The sequence below is a fragment of the Pelophylax lessonae genome (assembly GCF_965119305.1).
Source record: "Pelophylax lessonae genome assembly, chromosome: 2".
Lineage (NCBI taxonomy): Eukaryota > Metazoa > Chordata > Amphibia > Anura > Ranidae > Pelophylax > Pelophylax lessonae.
Window position 1 is genome coordinate 617,065,876 of NC_138769.1, and position 12,043 is coordinate 617,077,918.

General features: G+C 48.5%; 1 protein-coding gene across 1 annotated transcript in view; it reads left to right on the top strand.

Annotated features, from left to right (window-relative positions):
• Positions 1–9,095, top strand: part of LOC309548216 (RING finger protein 17-like) — a gene marked incomplete at both ends in the record, with an annotated part of 356,308 nt that extends 347,213 nt beyond the window's left edge. The window contains one exon of the mRNA XM_082248170.1: positions 8,958–9,095. Within this exon, the coding sequence (XP_082104296.1) occupies positions 8,958–9,095 (138 nt within the window). The remainder of the gene's footprint in view (positions 1–8,957) is intronic.
• Between the last annotated feature and the right edge of the window lie 2,948 nt (positions 9,096–12,043).

Here is a 12,043-nt window from a genome sequence, read left to right on the forward strand (position 1 = left end):
ACTATAATTAATACTGAGACTAATTGACCAATGGTCACTGTTTCCTAAGTTGCCCCGTATTTCTATATCCGTGAGCAGGTCTGTATTGTTGGTAATCAGTAGGTCAAGTACCGCATTGTTTATTGTCGGTGCATTCACCATCTGACCTATGAAATTGCCCTGCAAAACATTTAGGAACTGCCGAGCCTTGGATGAATGTGCGGCTCCTTCTGCCCAGTCTATATCTGGATAATTAAAGTCCCCCATTATAATGACATTTCCCATCCTTGCTGCCAATCCTATCTGTAAAAGGTGGTCCGCCTCCCCCTCCTCCCTCTGGTTGGGGGGGCCTATAGCATACGCCCAATATTACCTTCCCCACAGTGCCTTCCCTTTGAAGTTCTACCCATAGGGATTCTGCCTCGTCCATAGCTCCATTATTAATATCATCCCTCATATTTACCTGTACACTGTTCTTAATATACAGACATACCCCTCCCCCTTTTTTACCTTCTCTATCTCTGTGATAAAGGGAACACCCCTGAATGGTCGCCATCCAGTCATGAGAGCTGTCAAACCAAGTCTCTGTTATCCCCACAAAATCCAAGTCCTCCTCAAACATCAGCAGCTCTAGCTCTCCCATCTTGTTAGCCAGGCTTCTGGCATTGGTATACAAGCCTCGTAATTTTGACCGGTTACATATATCCTCATTTGATGTTTTTAGGCTGCTCTCTTGATTTTTCCCCATACCCACCCTGGGTTTAGAAGCTCCGAACACCCTACCGCTAATGCCCCCATTTCTGCCCTCTGAATCTCCCGCTGCTTCTCTGGTGTGGCTCGAGGTACAGGTAGTATTTCTGAAAATACTACCTTGGAGGTCCTAGTCCTCAACTTAGCTCCTAAGTCCCTGAAATTGTTTAGGACTCTCCATCTTCCTCTGCCTATGTCATTGGTACCCACGTGTACCATGACAGCTGGGTCTTCCCCAGCCCCACCCAGTAATCTGTCCACCCGATCCACGATGTGCCGAACCCAAGCACCCGGTAAACAGCAGACTGTTTGGCGCTCACGGTATTTTTGACAGATTGCACTGTCTGTCCTTCTAATAATTGAATCCCCTACCACTAGCACCTGTCTTTCCTTTCCCTTTCTCCCAGCCTCACTGGAGGAGTTCTTCCCCTGGCAGCTAGGGGCATCGCTCTGCTCCAGCAATGCTGGTCCCTGACTGGTTTCCCCAACATCACGCAAAGGGGTGTATTTATTGGGGTGCTCCAGCCCAGGACCGGCCTCCTTGCCTTGTCCCCTTCTCCCCCTCCTAACTGTGACCCCTCTACTCTGCTCTGATGCCTACACCTCCAATACTCCGCCCACCTCTGTGCAGGCCCCTGCCTGCACCTGACTGGTACGATCCCAGCTCTCCTTCGGTATGGACATTTGGCTCAGTGTTGCCAGCTGCCTCCCTAGATTCAGTACCTGAGCTTCCAGGGAAGCAACGTGCTTACATTTTGTGCATTTGTATTCACCCTCTATCACATGATCGAGGAACGCATACATATCACAAGATGTACACTGAGTCGCATCTCCACACCCGCCGGGCATTGTACCTACTAATCTAATCTAATGGGGATTTAGTAATTAAAGTCTCTCCTGTGTGGCTGTTTCCTGGCTTCCTAACTCTACCTTCTCACCCTCTGGTCCTCCGCTACACTCACTTGACACTCAGTCGCACAACACTCACAATCGCACAGCCTGGTCAGTCGCACAGCCCGGTCAGATGCACAACACTCTGTCGCACAACACTCTGTCGCACACCCCGGTCAGACGCACAACACTCTGTCGCAAAACACTCTCAGTCGCACAACACTCTGTCGCACAGCACGGTCAGACGCATAACACTCTGTCGCACAGCCCGGTCAGTCGTAGAGCACAGTCGCACAACACTCACAGTCGCAGAGCCCGGTCAGTCGCAGAGCCCAGTCAGTCGCCTACAGTCCCTAGCTATTCCCCTCTGGTTTCCCCCCCCCCCCCACCAGCTGCCAAACAGCTGATCGTTTACCAACTCACGTGCTGCTGTTCCGGGTCACCAGCTCACTCCCAGTCCTTCAGCCCCCCTGGCCGTCCTCCGCCGCTGCCGCCGCCACCGTTCGGTGGTCCCAGGTTATTGCAGGTATCAAGGTTCTGTCAGATCTACTGCTTGTCTGCCCTGGTCTGTCCTCATGGGATAAGAATCATCATGAGAAACGTGAGGGATCAGCCCAGAACTACATGGGAGGAACTTGTGAATGATGTCAAGGCAGGCAAACAAACTATTGGTAACACACTGCGCTGCCACAGATTGAAATCCTGCAGCACCGCAAGGTCCCACTCCTGAAGAAGACACATGTACAGGCTCATCTGCAGTTTGCCAGTGAACATCAGAGAAGGTTTGGGATGAAGTGCCGTGGTAAGGTGAGACTAAAATTGAGCTCTTTGGCATTAACTCGACTGACAATGTTTGGAGGAAGAAAAATGCTGACTATGACCCTAAGAACACTATCCCTACAGTCAAGCGCGGAGATGGAAATATGCTTTGGGCCTGTTTCTCTGCTAAAGCTGCAGTCCAACTTTGTCACATTTAGGAGCCAACGGACAAGGCCATGTATTGTAAAATCTTGGATGAGAACCTTCTTCCCTCAGCTAGTAAACTGAAGATGGGTCGTAGATGGGTATTCCAGCATGACAATGACACAAAACATACCACCAAGGCAACAAAGGAGTGGCTAAAGAAGAAGCAGATTAAGGTAATGGAGTGGCCTAGCCATTCTCTAGACCTTAATTCTATAGAAAAATTATGGAGGGATCTGAAACTTTAAGTTGCCAAGCGACAGCCAAGAAACCTTAAGGATTTAGAGAAGATCTGTTAAGATTGGACCAAAATACCTCCTGAGATGTGTGCAAACCTGGTAACCATCTACAAAAACCATCTTACCTCTGTGCTTGCCAACAAGGGATTCTCCACCAAGTACTAAGTCATGTTTTGCTTTGGGATCAGATACTTATTTTACTCACTGAACTGTAACTCAATTTATAACATTTGTATCCTGTGTTTTTTTTCTGGATGTTTGGTTTATATTCTGTCTCTATCATTTATCAAATAATTATTTCTCTATTGTCCATCGACAAATGCAGCCTCATCTCCATGAGCTGAGTGGATTTATGCTCCTCCCCTCTAGGCAGGAAAATTTGAATACACACACCCAGGGGGCTGTCCCTCCAGGCATAAACCCCCGCTGCACAACCCAGTACATGAGTTTGTTTTCTGACTAGAGAAGGAGTAGACCTAGGTTTCCTGCTGGGACTCCGGTCTGTTTTTTTATTCTTTTCAGAATATTTTCTTTTATTTTTCTTTACTTGCTAGTTAGTGTTCAGGGAAGAATTTCCTGGTGACCTACAAGCAACAATGCCGGCTGGGGCTTCGTAATGGATAATCTAGATCCTTATGGTCCCCCCAGTCTGGCCTACGAGGGTGAGCAGGTTATAGTTCCGACCTAGGCCTAGCCACGATGGTGCCCCTTGTCCGGAGGTGGACGAGCCTGCGAGGGGATGCCTCGCAGGGACGCAACGACCTGGAACTCCCTGAGTCACAGCGTACCCCTTGGCTGGCAGCACCCCCACTTCGAGTGGGAGGCAGTGTGCCCGATGTGGAGCCCACCCAGTCCATGGTATGGTGAGTACCTGTGCCGCCCTTTCCCCTGCTGGCCTTGGGGAGATGTGGGCCCTCCCCTGGGGATAATGGGATTTGTTCCTCCCAAGAGATCCCCCTGGTCTGCCTGGTGCCTGGTCTGTGTGTCCTTCCCTCTCCCTGTGGGGGCTGTGTGTCTGGAGTGCTCTGGCGCTCGGGGGGGGGGGGGGTGACATGGTACCTTGGGCTTGCTGGTCCCTGTTGTGGTTCCTGAGGCCTTCATGTGTCAGTCCCTAGCCGCATGGTGCTCCGTGGGCGCCGCCATCTTAGGTGTGGGCAATAGAAATTTTTCCCCATAGACTTGTATGGGGCAGTCATTTTCCCTGCAGCTTCCTATTGTTTTGTATGGGCATCCATCTTTGTGTAGCCCTGGTGCTATATTTGGCTGTGTATCCCTATCAGACGACATCACTTCCTGTGTGTTCATTTCCTGCTGCTGAGCCAAGGTCACTTCCTGCTTCTCTCTCGATGCTGTGGAAGATTCAGGAGGCTTTGTGTCTGAGGTGGTAAAGTATTAAGGGTCCCTGTGGGCATATCCTTGCACTTTCTGCTTTCAGTTTGGTTTAAAGGGGCTCCCTGCAGACTGCTGTGATTGGTGGTGGATACCGCGATCGGTATTCTTAATGCTACAGTACTCAGTCTTTTGCAGTTTGCACTATGGAGTCCCAAACTGGAATTTCACCCTCAGACCCACTCTGTACGACTCCTGGACAGTCCGGATCGCAGTCGCTCGCCGTGATTTCAGCTGCCCTGGAAAGCCTGGCAACTAAAGTTGATTTAGTCATGAAAACGGTTGATAGCTGTAAACGGCCGCTGCCTTCTCCATCTTGTGGAGGTGTCCTCTGATTCAGAGGCTGATGTGGTTGCCCGGATGCTTTCCTTCCTGAGGGGTCACTGTCCTCGCAGTCAAGATGGTGAAGAGGATCAGTCGTCTTCAGCTGCAGCGCGGGAACGCGCTTTGAGGAAAGCCTTGATTGTTTCAGTGCGGGATACTTTAAAATTGGCTGATGAGCCCACACTGGGAGGGACGCGGGTGGCTTTCGGCTATCAGAAGGCTGGCAAGGTTTTCCCTTGTCCCGACACTTTTCACGATATTGTGAATGACCAATGGTGGCGCGTTAAGCACTTGTTAGTGGTGCCAAAACGCTTTAAGCGCTGGTATCATTTTGCTGAAAAGGCTTCTAACTGTTGGACGGTGCCTCCTAAAGTGGACCATCCTGTTTCCAGATTAAACAAATCTACTTTTGTGCCTGTTGAGGATTCCCCATTTTTTACGGATCCAGTGGACAGGCGGGTGGAATCCCTTTCCCGCCATCTTCACATACTGCCGGGTTCCATTTTGAAACCGGTTTTTGTGTCTGTGCTAGTCTTACAGACGGTGATGGAATGAATTTGGGATTTGCGGGAGTCTTTGGACCCCAAGACTGTTCCCCCAGGAACAGCTGGAACCGTTGGACCAGGTGATCAAGGCTCTGGTGTTCCTGTGTGATGCGTCTATGGATGTGGCTCTTCTGATGGCCAGGGTCTTGTTTTAATACGCATGGTCTGGTTGAAGAGCTGGTCGGCTGACCAAGCAACAAAAAAAAATGCCTTAGCTGATCTCCCCTTCTGGGAGACAGGTTGTTTGGCGACCCATTGGATGAGTTAATCAAGGGCCTGAATGGCGGGAAGAGTGCTCTTCTTCCTCAATCCTCCAAGAGTAAGACACCCTGTCTTAAGCGGGGTCCCTCCTTTTCTGCTCATAAATGTTTTTTTTTTCGTGCCTCCGGGGTGCAAGAAAAAGTTAAGCTGTTCCGAACTTCTGGAGGTGCTAAGAAACTCTGGGGCAAGTCCAAGGCTGATCAGTCCGGTGCTGCAGACAAGTCCTCTTCAGCATGAAGGGGCGCCCTCACCCGTCTTAGGGGTTGGAGGACGTCTGTGCTTCGTTCAGAAACCCTGGACTTCCTTTAGGGCGAATGGGTTCGCAAACTGGCTTGTTCCAGGTACAAGATCGAATTCTGGTCCCGGCCAGGGGACAGGTTTTTTTCAGTCAAATCACCTGTCTCCGTAGCATTTGAAGGATCTGCGGGAGGCTGTATGAGATCTCCTGGCTCAAGGGGTGATTGCGCCATTTCCCCAACAGGAACACTGTCAAGGTTTCTATTCAAACCTGTTCACCGTGCCCAGAAAGGAGGGGAAGGTGCATTCAATCCTGGACCTCAAGGTTCTGAACCGCTTTGTGCGGGTGCAGATATTCCGAATGGAGTCCATTCGGTCGGTGGTGGCATCTTTGAATCAGGGGGATTTTCTGGCTTCCATCGATCTCAAGGATGCGTATCTCCACGTCCCTATATTCGAGGGACATCAGCGATTCCTCTGCTTCACGGTGGCAGAAGAGCACTTTCAGTTTGTGGAGTTACCCTTTGGTCTCGCCTCGGCTCCCAGAGTTTTTACCAAGGTCCTAGCCCCTGTGCTGGCCTTGTTGTGTTGACGAGGTACTTCCATTGTGGGGTATCTGGACGATCTCCTGTTGCGAGAAGTTTTTAATTCAGATCTGCTGGAAAACATCTCCATCACCATTCGGGCCCTGCAGGACTTTGGGTGGACGATCAATGTCACCAAATCCGCCCTGACTCCGTCTATACGGATCACCTATCTGGGGCTGATTCCCAACTCTTCTCTGGCGAGGGTCTTCCTTCCCTTGAACAAGCTTCAGAGGTTGCAAAGGGCGGTCCAATTGCTGATGGAGGCCGATCAGTCCTCCATGCGGGCTTGCATGAGGGACCTGGGTCTGATGGTCTCGACCATCGAAGCGGTCCCGTTTGCTCAGTCTCACACGAGACAGCTGCACAATGGAACAGAGATTGGACCTTAAGATTTGGTTGAGCCATCTCACGAAGTTGGCTCTCTCTTGGTGGATCCAGTCACCTGTCCTGTGCCATGGCAAGTCCTACCTGCCGGTGTTTTGGAAGGTGGTCACCAGAAGCCAGCCTATCAGGCTGGGGTGGAGTGCTGGGAAAGCCCTGTGCTCAGGGGACTTGGGCTTCAGAAGAGTCTTCCTTGCCGATCAATATTCTGGAGCTGAGAGCGATCAAGCTCTGCCTGCTTTACTGGACGAGCCGGCTACACTGCTCTCCGGTTCGGGTCCAATCGGACAATGCCACGACTGTGGCTTACATCAGTCATCAAGGGGGCACCAGGAATGACCTGGTGGCCAAGATTCCGGTATGGGCGGAACACAATGTTCTGGCTCTTTCCGCAGTCCACATCCCATGTGTGGAGAATTAGCAAGCGGATTACCTGAGGAGTCCGGTGTTGGATCGGGGGAGTGGTCCCTGCATCTGGAGTTGTTTCATCTCCTGTGTGTCCAGGGGAGGACCACGGACGTGGATCTGTTTGCGTCTCGCCTCAACAGGAAAGTTCACAGGTTTGTGGCCTGGTCTCGGCATCCTCTGGCCGACGCCGCAGACGCTCTGGTTGCTCCTTGGAGTCAGTATCGCCTGATCTATGCCTTCCCTCCACTCGTTCTCCTGATAAGGTTTCTTCGCAGGGTGGCAATGGAAGGAATTCTGGTCTTTCTGGTGGCACCAGACTAGCCTCGGCGGTCTTGGTACGCAGTGTTGGTAAAAATTATTGTGGATCCTCCATGGCGTCTTCCTTTGCCGGAAGATCTACTATCTCAAAGACCGATCTTCCATCCTGCTTTACGGTGGCTGACTTTAATGGCTTGGCTGTTGAAAGCAAGGTGTTGAGGGATAGAGGTCTTTCTGATTCGGTGATTCCTACCCTTTTGAAGGCCAGGAAGTCGACATTTAGGAAGATCTAGCATCGTACGTGGAAATCGTACATTTATTGGTGTGAATCGCTGCAGCTGCACCCTCGCTTGTTTTCTATAGCTAGGGTTTTGGCCTTTTTATTAAAAGGAGTTGAGCAGCGCTTGGCATTGGGTACCATCAAGGGCCAGGTTTCGGCCTTGGCTATTTCCAACGTCTGTTGGCTATTCGTATTTTGATTCACACATTCGTTTAGGGGGTGCGTCATCTGGCCCCTCCGAGGATATCCCCGTTACCGCCGTGGGATCTTAATCTGTTTTTGTCTGTTCTTCAAAAGCCTCCTTTTGAGAATATTAGGGAGATTTCTCTGCTTTCTTTGGCGCAGAAGGTTGCCTTCCTAGTAGCTATTACTTCTGCCTACAGAGTCTCTGAGTTGGCGGCGTTGTCCTGTCGTTCGCCTTATTTGGTGGTCCACGTGGTTAAAGCGGTCCTAATCCATCCTTTCTTCCTAAGGTGGTGTCGGCTTTTCACCTGAATGAAGGCATTGTGTTGCCTTCCTTATGTCCTAAGCCAAAACATCACAAAGAAGTTGCCTTGCACTCTCTGGATGTGGTTTGGGCGATAAGGGTTTATCTGACGGTTACTGAGTCCTTCAGGAAGTCGGACGCTCTCCTGTCCTGGACGGTCCTTGCCAAGGTTTGGCTGTGTCCGCTGCGACTATTTCGAGATGGATCAGGCAGACAGTTACAGAAGGCGTATTCGATCAAGGATCAGGTTCCTCCGAGTGCTGAGTGCCTCTTGGGCTTTTCGCCATTAGGCCTCTGTTGTACAAGTTTGTAAGGCGGCTATGTGGTCGTCTGTACACACCTTTACCAAATTTTACAAGGTGGATTTGTTGGCTTCTTCGGATGCCTCTTATGGCCGCAAGGTTTTGCAGGCTGCTGTTTCATAAGAGAATGTTTGTACTTCTCTTCGGGGTCTTTATCTGGGTGAGCTCCTGTTGCCCGGTTGGCTAGGTTTAGTCTGTTAGAGTTGACGTTACTATTTGGTTGCGTTTTTTCCCACCCCTCATGCCTATACTGCTTTGGGACGTCCAACTCAGCTCATGGAGATGAGGCTGCGTCTGTCGATGGACGATAGAGAAAATAAGATTTTTCTAAGATCTTACCAAAAAATCTTTTTCGCTGATGTCCATTGACAGATACAGCATCCTCCCCTCTGCAGTGGGGGTTTATGCCTGGAGGGACAGCCCCCTGGACATGTGTATTCAAATTTTCCTTCCTAGACTACTCCTGATGGGAGGAGCATAAACCCACTCATGAAGATGAGGCTGTGTCTGTCGATGGACATCAGAGAAAAGATTTTTACGGTAAGATCTTACAAAAATCGTATTTGTCTCCACTGTATGTAAATTGGAGAGAGCAAGCAATGTTCACTAAATTATTTAGAAATTTAGAACTGTAATAAATTATTGGCTAACAAATGGTATATTTACCTTAACATAGGAACCACCAAAAGGTCCTGGAATCACTGCTTCTATCTACTTGTATTGTGGAACCGCTTCAGTGTCTGCTATCCTGGAGCAGTATGCCTACTGTATTCCAAAAGACTGTGAGAGAAAAAACAGAATTGTACGTATATAACTTTAAGTTTATTGGTCATAGTAAATGTTAAGGGGCAACTGTCACATCACACAGTGAATAATGTTAAGCCTAGTACATACTGATATTTTTTTTTTTTGTTTTTTCTGTTAAACTTAGCAGGTTGAATGAAAAAAAAAAAGAAAACTGACAGCTCAGGTCAGAGCTACTATACTGTACTAACAATCTGATATTAGTACAGCTATCTCCCCTGTTGTGCTATTGTGTTCTGACAGGGGGATGGCCAGATTCTGTAAGACAGGCTGCAGTACGAACAAGCCAAACGTCAGCTGGTTTCTATTGAACCGGCTGATGCCATCCGACATTCCGCTCGTGTGTATGGGGCTTAAGGCTTCTTTATCCCTCCAGTTCTTCTCACTGAAAATGTGCATGCTTTCTCATATCTATTGCTTTGATAAGCAGCCTGGCCTTTGGAGGCCCCTCAGAAAGATCACATATGGACTGTTGAAACAAGGCTGTAGATTTCTGCTAGATTTGAACAGCTCAAACATCATCCCAAGAGGGAAGCACCTTCTGCTTAGAATTGTGAGCAGTCTTTTTTTTTTGTTTTATTTTGTAGAAAAAAAAAAAAAAAACAATACTTTGTCTTTTACCAAAGATCAGAATTTTTGGTTTACCTTTTCTTGTAGTTCATCACAGGATAGGTTACGTCATATTTATGACTACTTGGGTTATGCTGCCATCTTCAAGTTAATGAACACTGGCCAAAAAAAAAAGAAGGAATTCCCTCCCTGCCAAGCCATATCTCCTCCTAGCTCAGCACTAAGCCTCAGTTTTGTGGAAAGCCGCGAGGAGCAGATAAAGAGCGAAAATCCCTGTGTCCTGTTATGTGCACCAACAAAGCTTTTTCCAGGCAAGCCAGAAATCCAGATTTCTTAATCATGCATCACAGCAACAAGCCCAACACAGAATAAGGGAAAAACCTCACTACAGAGCCACCTGCAAGACCTTGCGTTAAAAACTAGTTTCTGTGGAGATGTGAACATCTACTTCATAGAACATTGTAAACATGTAAAGAGAAGACCAGGGAGCAGCCTTACAGACTTAATTGAAAGGGGTTGTAAAGTCAAAGATACAGCAGCAGCGCCATTGGCGCCCGCTGCTGTCAATCAAAGTCAGCTAATGAGGGGAGAGAGGGGGTAGGGCCGAACCACAGCTCCATGTCTGAATGGATATACGGAGCTGTGCCTCGGCTCGGGTGCCCCCATAGCAAGCTCATTGCTGTGGGGGCACTCAAAGGGAGGAAGGGGCCATGAGAGCTGAAGAGGGGACCCTAGAAGAGGAGGATCTGAGCTGCCCTGTGCAAATAAAACTGCACAGAGCAGGTAAGTATAACCGGTTTGTTATTTTTCAGAGAGAAAAAACGAGACTTTACAATTACTTGTTCTGACATTCTTAGTGAAATGGGCCTTGCCAAGGAGTAGGGGAATATCCTAGTCCTGAAAAATAAGCTTACAATTTTGCCTAGAAATAGCGGGTTGAGAAGAAGCCTAGCCTTTTGGAGGACCTTCAGGTAGAGCAAACAAGGACTGTTGAAACAAGCCTGTTGATATCAGCTAAATTTGAACTGTTCAAACTGCATCCTCTCTTTAGGATTAGGACAAAGGAAATGCAACACAATGTCATGATTATCCTGGTAAAGATCAAGGAAAGGCTCATTGTAGGAAAGTGCAGACAACTCTGAGGGCCTGCAAGCTAAAGTAATAGCAGACAAAAAGGAGCCACAAAGTAGAGGGTCAGAAGTCTTTAAAATAATCAAGACCAAGTTAAAGGATATGTTCACCTTTTTTAAAAAAATAACCACTTTTTTTAAGGTAAAAAAAATTGCATTTATTATTTTTGTTGCAGGAGTCTGTAAAGCGATCAGCAGATCGCCAATGTCATGCAGGACTCCTTCAGACCTGTCAGTATATTGGCTTGCTCATACTTCATACGAGCAAGCTGATAAACTGACAGGAAGAATCATTCGCCATGGTAGTTCATTGAGAACTGAATATGGGTGTAACATTTAACATGTTATAAAAGATGAACTTCTCCTTTAAGTTCCCACAAAGACATATAGGGCCACATAGGTGGAGCAATCAGTTTGATTCCCTGAACTAAGGTTTTTATCAGGAAATAAGATGCAGAGGGTCTCAAACATTTCGGCTAAGGCCAAAATCTGCCTCTTGATTGTACTAAAAGGCAAATAAACCTCCCCACCTAACTGGAGAAAAGCCAGAATGTGTTGCATGACATACTACCGGGGACAAACTTACTAGCCTCACACCAGGTGGATAAAGCTTTCCAGGTACGATGGTACACTTCAGAAGACCCCTGCATCATCTGATGTCTCTGAGTCTGGCCGGGTCTGTTACCTCGCACCCTGTCTCCTCTGATAATGAAGATGACATTTCGCTGGTGGATGCACTGGCTGTTTTTGGTGCGTGACACCCTGCGATTTGAGGGTCACAGCGGCGGCTGCGCCTGGGGAGCAGGTGGCTCGCATGCCATCTTTTTGCTGGCTGCTCATGTAGGAGGGGACCATTCTGAGACGTTCCCCTGGGGTGTATGAGCGGCCGTTAGACATTGCCCTTTTGGGGAATCTCTGGTACAGAAGACTGTTCCGACGGACGAGCGGCGACTACACAGCACGGCTCCTCACAAGCTCACTTGTTACTGCCTGTATGGTCCGCACAAGCCCGATTGTGCTTTATATGTGAGTGGTTTTCATACTTTTAATAAAGGGTTATATTGCAGTGAGCACTTAGATCTCTTGCAATTTCTTTCATGTCCTCCCTGTATACTGAGCCCAAGAGATTAACAGTCCAGCAAGTGGTATCCATTGATCCGGATTCACCTATATTGAGGATTCATTGCTTCCTTATTATCTTATTGAGGTGAGAGGCCATCTTGTGGCTAATCGGTGGTGGTGTTTTGAGCACACATTC